Source organism: Hippoglossus hippoglossus, chromosome 7 (assembly GCF_009819705.1).
Source record: "Hippoglossus hippoglossus isolate fHipHip1 chromosome 7, fHipHip1.pri, whole genome shotgun sequence".
Classification (NCBI taxonomy): domain Eukaryota; kingdom Metazoa; phylum Chordata; class Actinopteri; order Pleuronectiformes; family Pleuronectidae; genus Hippoglossus; species Hippoglossus hippoglossus.
Window position 1 is genome coordinate 15,820,131 of NC_047157.1, and position 19,370 is coordinate 15,839,500.

General features: G+C 45.8%; 2 protein-coding genes across 5 annotated transcripts in view; one reads left to right on the forward strand and one right to left on the reverse strand.

The window, feature by feature from the left end:
* rarga (retinoic acid receptor gamma a) overlaps nucleotides 1-13,781 on the forward strand; it is a 42,750-nt gene extending 28,969 nt beyond the window's left edge. For all 3 annotated transcript variants that reach the window (XM_034590805.1, XM_034590804.1, XM_034590806.1), the window contains 7 exons: nucleotides 7,619-7,767; nucleotides 8,160-8,301; nucleotides 9,461-9,624; nucleotides 9,993-10,169; nucleotides 10,437-10,641; nucleotides 10,832-10,990; nucleotides 11,111-13,781. In XM_034590805.1, the coding sequence (XP_034446696.1) occupies nucleotides 7,619-7,767; nucleotides 8,160-8,301; nucleotides 9,461-9,624; nucleotides 9,993-10,169; nucleotides 10,437-10,641; nucleotides 10,832-10,990; nucleotides 11,111-11,481 (1,367 nt within the window). In that variant the 3' untranslated portion in view covers nucleotides 11,482-13,781. The remainder of the gene's footprint in view (nucleotides 1-7,618; nucleotides 7,768-8,159; nucleotides 8,302-9,460; nucleotides 9,625-9,992; nucleotides 10,170-10,436; nucleotides 10,642-10,831; nucleotides 10,991-11,110) is intronic.
* Nucleotides 13,782-17,058: 3,277 nt separating this feature from the next.
* calcoco1a (calcium binding and coiled-coil domain 1a) overlaps nucleotides 17,059-19,370 on the reverse strand; it is a 13,822-nt gene continuing 11,510 nt past the window's right edge. For both annotated transcript variants that reach the window (XM_034590801.1, XM_034590802.1), the window contains exon 15: nucleotides 17,059-19,161. In XM_034590801.1, coding sequence (XP_034446692.1) covers nucleotides 19,134-19,161 — 28 coding nt within the window. In that variant the 3' untranslated portion in view covers nucleotides 17,059-19,133. The remainder of the gene's footprint in view (nucleotides 19,162-19,370) is intronic.

Below are 19,370 nucleotides of genomic sequence, written 5' to 3' on the forward strand. Positions count from 1 at the left end.
ACAGCTATTATCCGGGCTCAGGGGTGGAGAGTGATGGGAGAAGAGTTGGCCGAGGGAGGGAGGAGGGCAGTGAGGCCCGCTGGCGCTGTTTTCACTTGGACATGAGTCAAACTCTGCCAACGTGCTGTAACCGCCATGACCACTCTTCGTATATCTTTGTATATACTTGCATTAGTTCATTTGTTTGCGTGTATACATGTCCACTTCGGCATTTGTCTGTCTTTAATTTTGCTTGTGTTTTCGCTGAGAGGGGAACAGGTGTGTGTAAGCGGACATGCCTGTAATTTAGCGCCGAGCCGACAGTTTGGGACTTTTAACAAGAAGAATCAGTATGTCAGTGGAGAACTTTACAGAGGCTGCTCTGTGCATGTGTGTGTGTTTCTTCTACGTTTTAATATGTACATCAGGTCAAATCAGGTTAAAGGAGGAAAGAGGAAAACATCTTGAAAACATTACACACAGCTGATCAGTATTCAGTTTTTGTCTCCAGCCTACTGTCATATTTTTAAACCAAAACTCAGACCATACAGTTTTTTTTTTCTTTTACTGCACATGTCTGAGTTTTGCACATGCAGTCTTCTGTACAGCTGTGCTTTTAGATCTGTTTACTTTGGACACAACGATGCACAGTTATAGTAATGATCTTTCCTTTCAGCCCACTGCATTGCTGTCACAGTGATTCATTCCCTGTACTAACCTTTTTACATGCACACATGTAAAATCCCAGTTATAAACCTGCGTAAGTGTAAACACGGTCGCGGAATCAGGTTTCTCCCATCGAACCGTCATTATCTAAGTCTGTTTTTTCCTATCCTTCTTTTTTTAAAACAAAGAAATCAGGCTACTGCAAAAAAACAGACAATAACCCAGTTACTGAGGCTGATGTAAATATACCGTTACAGTATATTTCAGCCCCTGCAGTAGACGTCATGCTCTGAATCGGACACAAAAAAGTGCATTCTTACTAACACACATGACATGCACTCATGAGCAGACATGCATGGACACACAGTGAATATGTCCATGTCTTTCATTGTAGCGTGACCTCTGACTGAATGAGAGCCGTAGCTGTAGCCCTCCTGTCAGTGGGCCTGGATTTATCAGCTCTTGCTCGCTGTCTGCTTGTGCACCTCACATGTGCCAGAAAACACGGAGAGAGATGCAGCCAGACAGACAGACAGACAGCCAGTTAGACAGTAAGCGATCCAGCAAAGGAGTAAGGGGCTGCTTGGGATGATTTATGCCTCGTTCAGGAATGCTGAATGAGTTCAGGGTACACTGCTGTTATGGGAACTGACTGAATGGGCACTGCTTGCTTTCACAGTTATGTATCTGACTCTCTGAATGGATGGTGACAGTCAAAATGTTGAGACGTGACATTATTCCCCCAATCTTTTGTGGAAACTTTAACAAATCAAGAAGCAGATAAAGAAGGAAATGATTCACCATAGGGCTTCCGTCTGAATATCTCATTGATCTGATGGCCTCCGCCCCGGCAGAGTTGGGCAACATGTTGACGGTTAGATGTCAAGCAAAAGTGAAAAACTCTCATGCATCATTGCTCTACCAATCCACTCAAAGCAGAAGTTTCTCAGAGTGCCTTTACTTCTGATGTGACAACTGTCATACAAGTGTTTGTGCCAGTGTAGGGGGACTTTGTGCCACAGTCATTTGGGGCTGCTCTGACTGGTGATCTCTCCTCACCCCCAGTTTCAGTGGCTTTTGTGTCTTTTGATGTGCTGCTTTTGAACATCCTTTCAAGGGCATAGACAAGAAATGCAAATCTGAACTCTGTAAAATCATAAGAGATATTAGGATTTCATGTGTGCAGATGTTTGAGCTTTGTCATTTATGTAAAGTGATATTTAACCATCCACTACTACTTGTGGGTGTGCTTGTTCCTTCCAATAAGAGGTTTGCATTTGCATGCTTCGGTCTGCGGTGCTTCCCCAATGAGCTGGAGTGAATACTACTGTTGTTGTTTACATTATCCTCCTTTCCCCCTCACTTCCTCTGACAGAGCCAGGCTGCAGCCACGGCCAGGCTACTTCTACTTTTGTAGGTTTCTATTGTTGTGGGGAGGAAGCAATAGCAATTGAACGAGCGCTAGTGGTCTTGCCAGAGACAGACAGGTGAGAGCCAGGGCTACAGATGGTGAGAGGAAGTCTGGGAGGACGAGAAACAACCCGAGGATCAAAGACTTGAGATTTCCCTCGATGACTCTCCTCTCCGCTCTTCTCTCCTCACCTCGGCTGTCTGCCTGTCTCCACCGTCTGTCTGCTTCCTGGCCTGCCTGTGAGTTGTCCTGTCTCCTTGACATGATCAATGGCCCAGGTCGGCGCTGGGTTGCCAGGTTTGGGTTCACTCTCCAGTCACCGAGGGAGAGCTGCGCTCCTCTCTGTCTTCTGGTGGGCAGATGAAGAGTCAGCTGGAGCTCACCGCGGGGATGAGTGGGCAAATTTTTTCCACAGATCTGCACTTGACTCTTTTTTTTTTCCAGTATCAGCCATGAAAGACCACTTACTAAAATCCTTTAATTGAAATAATATTTCCTTTCATTCCCCCTCTCTGTTGAACACCTCCTTCCTCAGGTTGTGTACAAGGATGTTCAAAGGGTCCTTTTTTTCTGGCAGCAGGCAGCTTGGTGGGCAAGTTTGTCTGTTTGAAGCCAACTTGTTTGTTTCTTGACAGGGTTTTGTGGTGCAGGAAAAAGGGGGGGGGGGGTGCTTGCTGCCAAATGTTCACTTGGCCGACTCCATCAAGCAAATATCAAAAGGCCCTTTATGAGGTGCTGTAAAGAAGAAAGGGTGTTTTGAGAGCGCGACCAGACTGCAAGGGTAATTCCACTTTTTAAAATGTGCCCTGAGGATACAGGCTTATCCCACCTGCTGCCTTTCCTGCGCTATACTCTGCTTGTATGCTTTCATTGGGGGAGCTATGGGTAAAGGAGTGTGAAGTGTGTGTGTGTATTGGCAGTCGGGGTTTGTGTGCCATGTCACACTGAGTCACTCACAAAAGTATTTTCAGTGGCGTCCAGAGCCAAACCATTCTACTCTGCATATGTCTGGTCGCAGATCGTAGGTGCGCATTGTGTACATTCACACGTGTGTTCGCCTTCCTCTGTGCGTCAAGACTTTCTGCTGATTTTGACAGAAGGGTGTAAGTTCCTGGAGGGTGTGTGTGTGTGTGTGTCTGTGTGTGTGTTGTCTGGTTTCTCACTCTTACTGTTTACACCACTCAAACCTGGTCACCAACCCAGTTTTTTCATAGACCTTGTTTCAAAAACAGCACAGTGGGGCCCCTTTGCAGTCATGTGAGTCAGTGTGTGTGTGTGTGTGTGTGTGTGTGTGTGTGTGTGTGTGTGTAGTGTGTAGTGTGTGTCTGTTGGAGCCCAAGTAATGAGGTTTCTGACAACTGTTGAAAAGCGTTGCTGCTGCTCAGCACCTTTTAATGAAGGCGTCCCCCCTCCATGTAAACACACACACACACACACACATTTTCGTGCGGGTTACATTGTGAGCGCTTGTGTAACTCACACAATAGAGACTTGATAGACCTCCCACTTAAAAGCTTGCAGGTGACTCAACCGTGTGCAACAGTGCTTGAAAAGAGCGGCATTATTATTCGACCTGTGGGAAAGGTGTAGCAGTGAGGGAGGTAGAGAGAGAGGGGTGGCTACAAAAGCAGTGACGGAGATCCTCCGGAAAGACTGGTACTGTGAGAAGAGGAAGGAAACCGGCCTGTTGTGGGGGACCTTGAAGCAGAAGCCTCAGAGAGATGGCAGGAAGACGTGGGCAGAGAAGCATAGAGAAGGAGAGTGAAACATACTGGCACCACTGACAAGGGTGTGGTACTTTCTTTTCCTCTTTCACGAATCTCCGTTCTTCATGGAAACCTTTTTGGTGTGCCGATGGTCACTCAGTCAGAGAGGGGTACAGGGCCAAGGGCACCCTTAACAGCCCCTCCTAGTGTGCCAGTGAGTCTTCCAGCCCACTGTTCACCATCCTCTCTCAATCTGCTCCCCTTCTGCCACTGCTGTCTGCCTAGTTCCCCACCCCTCTTCTCACAGCGAGCCCTCCTGTGTGCCCCTCTCTCACACACCGCCTCCAAAGTCTCACACACTCTTTTACTGCTCAGTGAATTCGACAAGAACACGCAAGATTTGCAGGCTGTTCAGAGAGATGGAGACAAACGCCCCACTTGCCCGTGCTTGCAGTTGAACATGAACAGAAAAGCCAAATCATGAGCACACACACAAACACACTGGAGAATATTTTCATGTAGATTTACATTAGTCCTGCATTTGAAAATCAAACGGAGGCTGCAGGGGGCGAGCAGCGCCCCAGCCTGGAGTCACGTGCACATGAATGACATCCACACAGAAAAACACCTACAAATATGTCACTTGCTTATGTACATGCACTGTGCACATATACACTGTCCTCACACAGACACAACCTGTGCTCTTGCTCTCACATGCCAGGACTAGAACAGTGTCCCACTGAAGATCCAATCACTTCGACGAGTCACGTAGACAAAATCTGCAGACCTATTGTGAAAGAATACTTGTTACCCTGCCAGAAAGTCATATGCTGCTCACTTAAAAGGAGTGTGTTGCAACACAAAACACGAACCACGTACAGTCATGCAATTGCACACACACAAGCGCTCCTCCTATTGTCCTTTTTTTTTTTCTTCTCTCTGATCGTTTCTGTTTGACCCGAAGGGACATCGATTGGCCCGTTTGACTTAACCTAGAATTTAATGTAATTGACCTAGTTGAAGTCACCTTCTGTTGAACAGCTATTTTTGTCATGTGCAGTTTCACATCTAATGAGGTTGTGGAGAATGACGTGCCTCACATCCAGCTCAGGCTGAAGCACTTTAGTATAATGGGGGGGGGGGGGGGGGGGTGGATTATTTTGTGTGTGTTCACTAGTTTGTAGCTGGTGAATATTATCCTCCTGTGTGTGTAGTTTGTAGACAGAGAATAGTATCTGTGTGTGTGTGACCAGGGGATTAGGCCTGGTAAGTGCAGCTGGGCCACTTGTGCACAGAGAGCATTGAGAGAGGGGATTAGGGAGTAAACTGATACTTAGCAGGAAGCGAACAGTGGCTACTGATAACTCAACTATCCCTCCTTCTTGCCCCTCTCATCCTCTTCTCCTCCCCCAACACCAACAACCACCCACCTATCCCGCTCCTCTCATCTCATCTGTCCGTCATCAGCTCACAGTCCTCGGCCGGCGGATTGTCATGCAAATGGTGCCCCGGGCCTCGGAGCACTGATAAGGAGGGCCTCTCATTTCACAGGGCTTTGTTTTCTAAACAGTGATGAGCTGAGTTGAGGAGACTGGGGAAAGGGGCTCAGGGCGGCCGCCTGAATGGGCTCTCTCACTATGGCGCCCTGGGGTAAGTGGTGTGGGGGATCTGGATGGAGTGGGCTGAATGAGGCGAAATCTTGGAGGCGGGTACAGGAGTCATGTTCCCTGGCAGCAACCAGGTTTGACGTGTTGATGGAGCCTGATGTGTTTTCTCTCTCACCGTAGTCTGAGTTTTCTCCAGGACGGCCTTTCTCCTTTTGGCTCGCTGTCTTCCTCCATTAAGAAGATGTCAGTCAGTGTTCGTTACTTGACGCCGCATATGGTTTGTCCTTTTCTAAAGGCTTGTCAGCGCTCAGTCTGGAGCCTCATTTGCCGTTGTTATTATTGCATAAACACAGAAGTTCATGGCACGTTCAGAGGGTTTCTGCTCTCCCACTGACCCTGCTGTTTTGCTGCTTTCTGGCCAAAGAGATACTGGACCGCTGTAGAAACATTCAGCCGGCGTAACTTCAGGTTTAAGATTGATTTGCACATTTGGCATCGGGATTGGCTCTTAAAAATAATGGAAACCATCTTTGCCTCCAGCAGCGTAAAGGCTTTCAAAAGAAAAATTTGATTGGATTCTGAATAGTCAAATATAAAATCCATATGAAAACCAGATGTTTGAGCAGCAGGCAACAAATGAAAAATGTCAGACATACTGTATTTCTGTTACTATCATTAATGAGATAGTAGCCGGCCAGTCACAGCAGCTGGAGCAGAAGTGATAGTGATGATCAGCTTGGTCTTGAACAAGACTTGCACTCAGGAGCAACTGTGTCCTCTCCTCCCCCTTTCCCCCCTCTGCCCCTTTCTCTGTTTTTTATCAAATTCCTCTTTTTATGCCCCCTTTTTTCTTCTTTTTGAAGTCTCCCCTCTCTTGTAAAAAGCCAAGCTGGTGGTTTTTGCCTCAGCCTTGGGTGTGAGAGAGGGGAGGAGGGGAGGTTGTAGGTTAAGTTTAGGCTAGCCCTCTGTGCTTTCCATTGAAGGTGCTGGGGGGAGGCGGGGGTAGTAAAAGTTAGAATTTTAGAGCCTCCCTGTTTTTTATTTTATGATTGGCTTTTTTTACGGGCTGGGAGCTACAGCTGGTGGTGTGAATAGCTGCCCAAGGTGACCGAGTCCCAATAAAGTGTAGGCCAGCCGGGCTGGGGCCTCCAGTCCAGCCATGGGACCGCCTTTATAGGCTGCCTTACGAGCAGAGCCCTCTATTAAAACCTGGCAGGGCTGCACTGAGGAATTTAGGGCCAGGAAACAAGAGAAAAATAGGGTTTGTGTGTCAGGGGGTGGCAGGGACGCAGAGTTGGGGGGGTGGGTTGAAGTTTGAGGGTGTCCAAGGGTGAAAGTTGAAAGAAGTGCTGTTGGGTAAGGGAGGGGGGCAACATGTGTGTCCGTGAGCTTGTGCAGGCTAACATGTGTGACGAGGGTCTGGTCCTATGTGTGTGCAGCGGCTTATGTTTCTCTGGGGAAGTATGGAATCCATACGCTGCACACTTGAACTTCCAACACTAGCTATAAGGGTCCCATTTTAATGCTCCATAGAAAGTATGTGACTTGAGGTAGTGCTGATGTCACAGTTGGGTTCTAGTTAGAAAAATAGTAAGAGAGCTTTACACCGGCTTTGCACGCATGTGAGTGTTCGACAAGTGTCGGCTCTGTGCGTGCAAGATGTCATCATGAGCTGTTGTCAGTCGGTGGAATGAGGAAGAGCCAGATTTGGCACTTGGCTGCTACAGCTCACTCTTGTTACCTACCTGGCCTTATCAGAGAAGCTGTCAGTCAGGGGCACTTTTGGTTTGTGCTGTAAAAATTCTTTGTCTCTGCCGTCAGACAGTCAACCAAACATCTCCCCAAACATGTATCTGGGTGTTGTCACTTAGGCTGGTAATAAGTGCCTGGAAATTAAAAATGTTGCCTGACCTTTGTTACCGAGCTCCTACTATCTCCCAGAGAGAAACAAGCAACAAAAGAAAGGTGATCACGTGTCTGAATGCACCTCCAGGTGACATGAATCCCGACTGAACGTAAACCGTTATTCAGTGTCTCCTACTTTCCTTGCAAAACAAATGGACATGAAACACTGTCAGCTGTCATATCATGTTTGAATGCAGTCAAACACACTCAACAACCTACATCTGCTACGTGCACTGACAAGTGCACATGTGACATTTGTGGAACAGTAGCTGTAGGATTTTTCCTTTTTTTCTTGGACGAATCATGTGCTCATGTGCTCCGCTTTTTTTCTGTCTCTTTCACAGCGGTGGAGACCCAGAGCACCAGCTCTGAGGAGATGGTACCCAGTTCTCCGTCTCCACCTCCCCCACCTCGCATCTACAAGCCCTGCTTTGTGTGCCAGGACAAGTCCTCGGGGTACCACTACGGGGTCAGCTCCTGTGAGGGCTGCAAGGTGAGAAAACCTGCCAGAGCCCTTTTGAGCTCCACTTTGTCTGTGTTTCATACGTCCATGACAATGCTGGCCTGCAAGAATTGCTTTTGCATCATGATAAGAAGGAGCGGCTTGGCAATTCAATACTTTAGCCACTTTTTAAATATTTGGAGGTTATAGAGTTCCAAATGAAATCTTTAAGAAGAAAGAACAAAAGAATCAGATTAAAATGCTTTATTGTTTACCTTCTCTGTTCTGGATTCAAGAAAGAAGAAGTTGAAAGAACAGCGAGTATGATAGACAAATGGTTAAATGGCACATCCTGGATTTTTATGACTCGACTATAATACGCCATCCCTATCTCTCGCTCTCTTGCCCTCTCCCCTTTTGTCTCTTGCTTCCTGATGCTCCAGGGTTTCTTCCGGCGCAGTATCCAGAAGAACATGGTGTACACCTGCCACCGAGACAAGAACTGTCAGATTAACAAGGTCACACGCAACCGCTGCCAGTACTGCAGGCTGCAGAAATGCTTTGAGGTCGGCATGTCCAAGGAAGGTGAGGCCTCCAGGAGGACGAGAGTCGCATGACATATAGAAACACTTAAAACAGGGATATTCACTCAGTGCACACACACACACACACACACACACACACACACACACACACTCTCTCTCTCTCTCTCTCTCTCTCTCTCTCTCTCTCTCTCTCTCTCTCTCTCATGGCAGCAGATACTTCCTTCATAGATCAAAACACATTACATTTATCCAGTTGTTGTTTGGATTGGACTTGGCACAGATCTGATTTTAATTTCGTCACTAAATGAAAGATGTGACCTGATTCGCACAGTGTGAACCTGATGATCTGTTAATGCTCCGTCAGAGACTCTGGGAAACTATGCAGCGCAGAGACAGAAACTGACGATGAGCCTACCAGGGGTGGTGATCTTCAGGGCGAGGCCGGGCAGTGTACCAATCATATGACTAATCATATTTACGAAATGATTGTGACTTCCTGTTTCACCACCAAACCTTGTGGCCCAGCACAGACACAGCTCTCATTCATAACACGTAGCAGAAAACCAAGAAAAAGATTTCTTTCTCTGTTGAAGAAAACAACATCAGAACCAGCTCTGTTTGGCAAAAGCACAGATCCAGTAATGTGCCCTCTTCATTTCTACATTGTGTGTGGAGGGGTGTGTCTAAGTGGCAGTTTCTTGCCCGTCACAGAGCCTGTGGGACATGTATGTGGGTGTAATGTTTGTGTGGGATGTGTGTTAGGACCGGGATCACATTGTGCCTCTGCTATTACTGGATATCCTGAGAGGAAGGAAAGTATGGGAGGAGGAGGGAGAGGAGAGAGTGGAGGACTGGCTTGTGTGCACCGGTCAAGTGGATAGAGAGATGGACAAGGAAGAGAGCGGGTGATAAGAATGAGATAACCCGTGTCCGTGCTGTGGTAAAGGAAATATGTGAATACTGTTAAGAGCAACCTCAGTTGCCTCTGAGTTCTGGTTTCCACTAGTGAGCCAGATGTCCTTGGCAGTGGTGAAAGACACTGAGCATGAGTGATGCCGATGTTTTTACATGTGATCACAGATACTGAGGAGGAACATTCTGTAGCTCATTTCTGAAAATTGCATGAATAAAGGATTTTGCGTGAAACAGTGTCGAATCTCTCTTTTAACGCCTTCATTTCCTTGTTTTCCTTCGCACAGCGGTACGTAACGACCGAAACAAGAAGAAGAAGGACGTGAAGGAGGAGGTGGTGCTTCCCGAGAGCTATGAGCTGAGTGGAGAGTTGGAGGAGTTGGTCAACAAAGTCAGCAAAGCTCACCAAGAAACCTTTCCGTCACTGGGCCAGTTGGGCAAATACCACACCGTGAGTCACATACACACACACATACCCCTACGCTGCTGTTCCCGCATACTGTGTGTGGCAACTTTGTCAAAGCTATGACGCCACGTCGAGCCCCTGAATTGCATGCAAAGACGCAAATTCACCGTAGCTTTCCCAACAGAGTGGTGGCTTAACTAATTCAGTTCCCCATTAAGCCATCTGTGTGGCCTCTAGAATGATTGATGTAACATGTAAATGGATTTCTTCTTCCTTGATTGATGTAAAATGGAAATGTGTTGCGAGGCTCGGACACGCTCGCCTTGATGCAAACAGGGTTGCACACCACCTCTGTTAAAACACACCGAACTGAGGGTGGGTGTTTTTTTTTCTTTTCTTTCTTGTGTGTTCAGAACTCCAGCTCAGACCACCGTGTCCAGCTGGATCTGGGTCTATGGGACAAGTTCAGTGAGCTCTCCACCAAATGCATCATCAAGATCGTGGAATTTGCCAAGCGGCTGCCAGGATTCACCACCCTCACCATCGCGGACCAGATCACTCTGCTGAAGTCGGCCTGCCTGGACATACTGGTGAGGGTCTACTCTTTCATCCTTTTCACCAACTTTGATAAATACATGGCTGGAGAGGAAAACGGTTCATTCTGATGTGAGATAACACTGCCACCCTGTGGTGGAAAGTGGCAGTGCAGGAGGGTTTGTTTAAGTAACCCTTGTTATTGGGTTTGATAATAGTTAGCACAACACCTTGAGTTGATAACTGTAAAAAGAGCGTTTTATCACCTGAGCATCATATTTAATTCTCTTCTCACAAACTTTTCCAACTTCCTTTGCTCGTAGATGCTGAGGATCTGCACACGCTACACCCCAGAGCAGGACACTATGACCTTCTCAGATGGTCTGACTCTGAACCGCACTCAGATGCACAACGCCGGCTTCGGACCACTCACAGACCTGGTGTTCGCCTTTGCTGGCCAGCTTCTACCCCTGGAGATGGACGACACAGAAACCGGCCTCCTCAGTGCCATCTGCCTCATCTGCGGAGGTACTGCAGTCTAAACACAGTGACTGGATTACTGGGTGATTAGTGATGGGAAGAAAACTAGCCAAGAATTTGTTTTCATATGTGAAATTATTTGAAGCATTGATAAAATCTTTTAATTATTATTTTTTTATTTTTTTATTTTTGTAAATATTCTATATATTTATTATGTTTTTTTGTGCTTCCTCATCAGATCGTATGGATCTCGAAGAGCCCCAGAAAGTGGATAAGCTGCAAGAGCCTCTACTTGAGGCTCTGAAGATCTATGCTCGCCGCCGCCGCCCCAACAAACCCCACATGTTCCCCCGCATGCTGATGAAGATCACTGACCTCAGGGGCATCAGCACCAAGGGTCAGTATGAGCTTATCAGCAAATATATAGACTTTGTTCTTTTACTTCTGTTCTCTATACGGCAGCGAAGTGTTATTTTCAAAACTAATCATCTACCATCACCATGTTTTCTGTCTCCAGGTGCAGAGAGAGCCATCACTCTGAAAATGGAGATCCCCGGGCCAATGCCTCCGTTGATCAGGGAGATGCTCGAGAACCCAGAAGCTTTTGAAGACCAAACAGAGAGCAACGACAGCCCGCCGCCTCCGCCGCCGCCGCCGCCGCCACCTCCACCGCCAGCTCTGGTCTTGAAGCAGGAGGCCGAGGACGAGGACGATAGCTGGGCCACAGAGAACGGCAGCGAGCCGTCGCCGGAGGAGGAGGACGAGGATGACGACGACGACGCGGGAGATGAAGAGCGAGACAGGGGCTCGGACAGTGACGGGGAGTCCTGGGGGGTTCTGGATGGCATAGATGGGTCGAGGAAAGGCCTTTTCGGGAGGGCGCAGTGAACAGAGCATTTCATACACACACACAGTACAGACACACACACACACACACACACACACACAGTACAGACACACAGCACAACCTCACCCACTGTCCCACCTCAAGAAAATGCTGGCCCTCCCTCCCTCCCCCCCCTGATCTCTCTCTTTACTGCACATCACTGTGTCCTCCTCAGCGGAGCACAGCAGAGCCTTATGTGTACAGACGCTCCTAACTCAGGCCACATGGTCCATGACAAGTGAACTACAGAGAAAATAAAGTAAAGGAGAGATGGCAGAAAACCATATGAACTCGTGGCGCAGCCAAGGGGGAAGTTAACGTGACACAAAGAACACAACCTCTTTGAGAAAGCGAAATGTCTCTTTTTCTTTCTTTTTTCCTGCTATTTTCTTTTTGTTTATATCTAAATAGGGGAACGGCCAAAACCAGACATCAGAACCGAGCAGTTGACTCAGACGGACGACAACAAGCACATTTCTCAAAAGAAAACAAGAGTACAGGGCAAAACCAAATCGAGTATGCTAATCGTTTGTTTTTATTTGTGGTTATTGCTTTTGAATACTGTTTTTTTCAATTTATGATTTAAGTCCATACATATCTATATACCATTATATTTTGTCTTTATGTGTTATTCTGGTTTTATATATGAATTCTTTAGACGAGTTGTTTCTTTGAAGAGCTTTCCTGAGAAGATATTCAGAGGGAAAGAAGGGTAATCAGAACTGGCTGGGTCTTCCGTAACAGCTGCTTATGCTTGGCTGGGGCTTGTTTTGGGCACTTTGGCTCACTGTGGATGTCAATGATAATCAACCCAGAGACCTATTGTTATGTCGCAGTAACTTAATCAGTTTCTGTCATCAGGGAATTGGCATTATTCTATTTTGATCTCGCTGCAGCCAACATGCGCCATCAATGCCGAAAGTTAAGTATCTTTGTGCCAAAGTTAGGATCAGCGTGAATTTGACTACTGGCAGGGACTCCAGCCACGATCCAGCGCTCACCCACACATGCACTAATACAAAAACATCCTTGATCTCATGCACAGTAAAGCATATGACACACACACACACACTCCTCTCACTCTGCCCTCAGCTGTAGCAGATGTCCACCCTGGCATCGAGTACCCGGACAGAGATTTACACTCGACCGTATATGTAGCACTTTTGTGATCCTCTATCCGAGTGAGGCGCGTCTCGTCGGCTGAGAGTAAGGTCACTGTCCGTGAGTTGATGTCTCCGTTAGCAAGTCCAGAACGAGGACAGCGTCAACACATGAAATACAATCAACCTGAGAGCACTCCCCTGTGATGCCAGTAGCCAAAATACACACACACAAAAAAAAAAACATCCACACGTCGTAGCAACATTATGCATCAACACAATAATCAAAGACATATGCAAAGTGGAGAGCAGGAATCCTTGTGGAAGACATGTTGGAATCAGACTCAGGGCTTTTCAGTAAGGACCAAACCCTAGCTGCTGTTCAGGCACGCTAGAAAACAGGCAATATTTATGTGTGTGTTCTTGAAGCCGTTTCGATCAGCTCAACCCCTCAGCGTGTACATAGAAGGTGACAAGTCTGAAAAACAGCATGGATGCCAGTCTCTCAGAGGGGAGGGGGCGACTCATCATCGTCGTCATTGTCGTCACCGCCCCCCCCCTCCCCTGTGCTTGCAGCTGGCATCCATGCGACACAACTACCTTCTCATCCCAAAAGCCATTATATCATCTTGTCTTGTGTATATCCTTACTTCTCTTTTAAAGGAGGAGTGGAGGACTCTGTGTTCTCGTGTATCATTTCTTTATTGCCAAAATGTCTCAGTAGGCGTTCAGCTGATAGAGATTCAGCTGATATACAGTACAGATGTTATTTTTTTTTGGTCTCTCTTTGAAGCAATATGAACGTTCTCTCTGTAGCGGTGAGAGTTCCCATCTTCGGAATATGGGCAGGTCTCCTCATCTAGAGTTGTGTGTGTGAGAGTGTGAGTGTGCGCGCGCGTGTGTGTGTATGGGTTTGTGTGTGAATGCTGTAACATGTTTTCAGTCATTGGGGGAATGTCCTTGGTTTGGTGCTCTCACACAAAAAAAAAAAAACCCTCCCGTGTGATGACCTCATCCTCTCTCTCTGCCGGGCTGTCAGGATATTAATGACGGTGACGCAGGAAGAACATTGAGATTATGTTGTTTTGTTTTTGTTTCTCAACATGGCCAAGGTGTTGTCTACCCTCTGTTTATGTCAACTCTTGTCATACAAAGAAAAGCCATATAAACAGTAAGAGGCACAATAAACTACTTTTGTGAGATTACTGGACTTTTTATTATTTATTTTTTTGAGTAACGTTTTTCCTCCCCTGTTGAAAAATCTCCAACTTGATGAGAAAATGCTGCAACCGAGAAGCGTTGAGTGCAACAACTGTCCATTACCAGGATGCATCAGTAGAGGGAGCTCTTGTGCCGTGACTGAAGGGTTTACTGCATGCAGCAATGACACCCCCCCACCCCCCCCCCCCCCCCTGCATTGAGGATGACAGGAGGGCCTGATGGGTCATGGAGAGCTGTGGGTGCAGAGGCTAATAAATCACAGACTTCTGCTGAACAAGGACATCAGATAAAGGTCTGTTCTTATGATTTGTTCACTCTGTGTTTGGAGGAGCGCAGGTGATAGTATAAAAAAAAGAAATCTTCACAGAGTTACACTTTGCAGTTTCACAGATGGAGTGGTCCAGAGTTTGAAAAAAGTAGATCTGTCAGTTCTGATGTATTTGTTGAGTGCACCTGAGAGACACCACAGAAAATGCAAATCAGTGTATAACAAGTTCTAGATTAAAAATCAAATATTTATAGGGGTCAATTTAATTCAGAGGTTTACTATTATGTCCCGGCCAAAGACCCCCTAAGAGAGAATAATTCCCTGGGGACCCCTCATGTTTGTCCCTTTTGAATAATTTGACGTAGCCTTTATGTGAAAGATCAACACGAGAGAAATGTCTTAAAAATATTAGACATGTATTCAAATATTTTCACCATGTCAGCACCATATATCATGATCCCGTTAATGGATGAATTAACGTGATCATGATATCACCCCCCCCCCCCCCCAGTTGAGAACCACTGAATTAATTAATTAGTGAAGCAGCAGAAAAATAATAATCAACTCTTTTGATAATAGATTGATTTGTTCAGTCAATTAGTGTAAGCTTAATATATTTGTATCTTTACTTTTGGCTCTGTGATGTAATGGTAATTTTTTTTCCAGTATTCATTCATAATTTTTTTTTATGTTTCACAAATGGAAGGAATTAATTAATTGAAAAATAAAATCATCATATTGCTCACTAATTCAAATTGTTTCAGCCCCAGATATTAATCATCTCCAAATTAGAGGCTCGAAAAGAGAAGATGGAAAACGACGCTTCCAGCCAAGCAGTCATCCGACATGAGCTCAGGCTTTAGTAGAGATCTGATTTGGTGTGAGAGTGCATCTTGCATCCAAAACTTGATCTGTTTTGTTAACGACCTGTGAAATCTGAAAGGACTCCGGGGCCTTAAGCACAACTCACAGTCAGCAAAAAATTTCAGAATGTCTCAAAAACCTTAACATAGTCGTGCAAACCCCATAAACACAATAAAAATAAATAAAACTCCCTTGGATACATCACTGCCACTGATGTGATCGCCGTCTCTTGATATCCCGACAAACAACAGGAGCCCTCTCAGTGAAGGACTATTGATAGTAAACATCTGTCTTCGCTCAGTGTACCAGTCTGGGATACTAATGCCTCACTTTGATTTTATTAATAGAGAGACACAGGGAGAGAGAGAATCAGGGGAGGGCGATAAACATGATGAGATTCTATCAATTATATGATTGCTTTCATTAACTATCATTAAAGACAGATCAATAACACCGGACTGGAATTAAAATAAGGTCCGTACATTATACACTATTTTACAAGGAACAATCAAACAGGCTCATATAGTGGGTCCTCGGTAGGTGTTGCCATGGGAACCCACGGGAAGGCTTGGGTGTGCTTGGGGGGATTTAAAGGAGCCATGAAGGTTTCCATATAGGCTCCCCATCCTTCCACATCAGTGATATTTGATTAACTAATTACATGAGGTAGGGCGACTTCACTGGAAATGAATAAAGGCCCCCGGAAAAATGGAATAACCGTACAATGAATTAATAAAGGTAAAAAAAATCTCCAGCGTAATATTCCTGCAGCCACAGGACATCAATTATTCAGAAAAACTAGAGAATCCATAAAAGTGGGTCATGACTGCAGCATACCAACGAAACACATTTGAAAATGTAAACCCGGAGAAAAGAATGTGTCGCGCATCCGCTGAGTTTGCTGTGAACATGAGCAAACTGCAGCGGTGCCTCCGTCAACACACCGGAGAGATAATGGAGCAGCATGCAGAGGCTGCTGCTCCTCCGAGAGTGATGGGGGGGGGGGGGGGGGGGGGGGGGGGGGGGGGGGAGAGATAAAGCTCAGTGAACCTAAGTGCTCCTGGCAGCGTTAGGGAGGAAGAGCCCAGGCTCAGGCTGGGATAAGGGCGAGGGAGGGGAGATGCATGTGACCTAGGTTTGATGTGATAAAAAAACCAAAAAAAACCTGTGTGCCCCTGAAGCTATAGACAAGACAGGGAGAGGCATATGTGACGAAATACCACATCATTTACAGTGTGTCTCCTGCATGGGTCAGAACAGACAAAAAGGACATGTTCATCATTTGTTACGTACGCAGTGAATCCATGGAGAGTTGGGAATCAGTCATGGGAGGAGAGGAGAGGTGAGGGGAAGGTGAGAAACGTTTTCAAGTGCAAAGACCATAAATTTTACACCTTCCCCTGAACGAGCAGAGAGGCAGGCGGGCGATCTTAAAGGAAGGGTAATGGAGAAAGTGATGAAGAAACGGGTAAAGGTATCTGTGACAAGAGTGAGAATGGAGGGTGTGCCAGCAGAGAGGCAGAGGAAATAAACAAGGCCAGGTAGAGGAAGGGGTGATTTGGGAAAGGGGAGCAAGGGGCTGGGGAAGGCGGGCGTCGGGGTCATAAAAACTAGGAGATGTGTTCTGGCCTCTGGGTCTTCATATCTTTTACATTTCTAATTAAAAGAGATAAAGAGTGAGGGAGCCATCAATCCCACAGTGATTTCCCAGTTAAGGTTTTAGAGGGAGCTGTAAACTAGGCAGCCCGGCATCATTGATTTTATAATTAGCTATCGTCACCCCAGACTTAAGATGGAGGGAGTGTGGTAGAGGGGCAGGAGGAGAGCTCCAAAAAAAAAAAAAGGGGGGAGCAGGAGACTGCCAGAGGAGTGGGGAGGCACAGGGATGAAGACGATGAGGGGAGTCAGGCCTGAGGGAGGGTGAGGTGGGGTGGGGGAGAGCCAAAGGTGAGCAGAGAGAAAACCCAGAATGAGAAGTGTGTCTGAAACAGGCAATGAGCCAAAGGGGACTACGGGGCTATATAGCTGTGTGAAAAGAAATGGCATAGTTAATTACCAGTGAAATGTCATGTGAGGACCAAAATATTGCTATGATCTTTGGCCAGAAAAAGACACATTAGACCCAATAATGGATACATAAACCATTTTATTATACGAGAACCCGCCCAAACCCTGTTACACGACAGATAAGAAAAATGCACGGTGGCGTACACGTGGGATCGCCCTCACGCGCAAAACTTCAAATCAAACCACGGCCACCGGAGCCTTTATTGCAACGCGAGGCAGTGTCCTGACGAGGAGCACTTGTATTGGAGCTCTCGGTGGAACAGCAACAAAAGAATAACTTCCCTAAGACATAAAGTCAGATTACAAGCACAAACGAGCACTATGGAGAATACATGTAGTGTGCTATTTTTTCTGGGAAACAATACCAGACTCCTCGAAACACTCTATATGTGGAGAATCAACTTGTACTGCAACACCAGGAAGTAAGACAAGGTACAAAGGAGACGTTGGACACATTTACCCGACATTAACAATCCTCTTCTTGCTAAAGCTTTTTATTAAAATGCACTTCTTCCTCTAACCGAACACTCATCGCTCTCCTTCATTAGCACCAATATCTTACGACGACATAACCCAACTATTAAATCTTTAAAAGTCTCAAAATAAGTATTTGAAAGCAGAGAATAAAAAAAAAAAAAGTTGATTAAATATGCGTAAACACGACACACGGTGGTAATGATAGAGATAAAACCAGGACAACTGACATATAGTATCCATATATATCACCTTTTCATCTAAAAACTCTTCTATAGTAAAAATAGGGTGCAAATACAGCAGATAGAATCAAGCATCAAAGTGTCTATAGCAAATATCCTCAGCCAAGCATGTAATGTTGTCACACGTTGCACAAACAGTTGTGTGAAAACACCTATTTTAAACTCAAACCTGAATATAGTTTAATTGCAGCATAACTCAAGTTAATTATAAATAGAAAAATCATGAAAAATGCATACGCTATTGATTAAAAGGTAGTCAGCGATTTTTATTAGGCAGTATATCGTGGTCGGCCTAAGGGGAAAACACCAACACCGTGTCATGATGTCGGGACCTATAAAGATTTTTCTTTGACTCTATATTTCATTATTTTAAGGTAAAAATTTAGAACTGCGCGACTGTAGAGTAAAGATTTCTGTACAATATATTAAAGTAATAAAGACTGATGCTAAATATCCAAAATGGCCAGCTAGCAAATTAACATTTCATTTCAATAATTAGCTCAATGTAAAATCCAGGGTCGTTAATTAACATGTAAAAAGTGCGGCTGATCTACAGCGAGAAAGCGTATGAGCGTTAATTTTATAATATGAAGACATGAAGTCGCTGAAGTAGAAAGTTGCATCCATCCCGATAGACTTCAAACACAATCTGTTCCCGGGGCTCTCTCCGTTCCCAACGCCTGTCCGTTTTAAAGCGCCCCCGCATCACTAAATCTCCTGAACTGCAACTGCATGACAATTAACTGCTAATGCGTACAAGAAAGTGCATATCAAATCTTAGTTCTGAGTAAATGGAGGAGAAATATGATGTCATAGACCTACATTACTGCAATATAATTTTAGCATGATGCTGTATCATTACTTTATGCCGCCATGAATAGTGTTCAAAGCTGCTGCGGAGAATTTAATGCTGGAGGAGAGTTTTGCCATGATTTTCAGCAGAGCCGGGGCCTGCACAAAACATAATTACAGTGCCTGTCATGACTCCTAATCACAAATGTCATAAAAACGACATAACATCCATCGTAAAGCTCTCGACATAGCAATGATTCAACAGAAATCATTCTGCTACAGCCTGCGAACTCTCAAACGCCAGAGCCCGCGCCTAAAAGCCCGTCGTTTCAAACTACGCAACGGTCTTATGTCAGTCATAAACACGGTGTTGACCCGCCACCACATGCATTATGTCATTCCTAACAACGAAACAGTAAGGGGCGATAACACAACAGCCAAGCAGGGGAAAAAACAGGGGATCACGGCAGATACGATGTAAATTGCATATTAATATTTTGTCTGTGTGGTGAGCGAGCTGTATATGTGCTTGTAAGCGGAAGTAATGTGGACGTTATGCGGCACCACGCTCACTCCCCTCCGCTCCTCGGGTCACTCGTCGTGGCTGCGGCCGGACGGTCCACTGGTTACCATAGCGAGGTGTCGGCCAGATCACTGGAGGGAGACACAAAGCAGGGTGTGTGAAAAACCTGAAAGAAACACGCATTCTGGTCGAAAGAGGAGGTGAGACTGAAGGAGTGAGTGAGTGGGAGCGCGAGGGCTTTAATGACGCTGAAAATTGGCCCGTGACTGCGGTACACCCCTCAGGTAAATCATTGCTACAGCTTGCTGTCAACTTATCTGTCCCCTTGTCCTCCCATCGC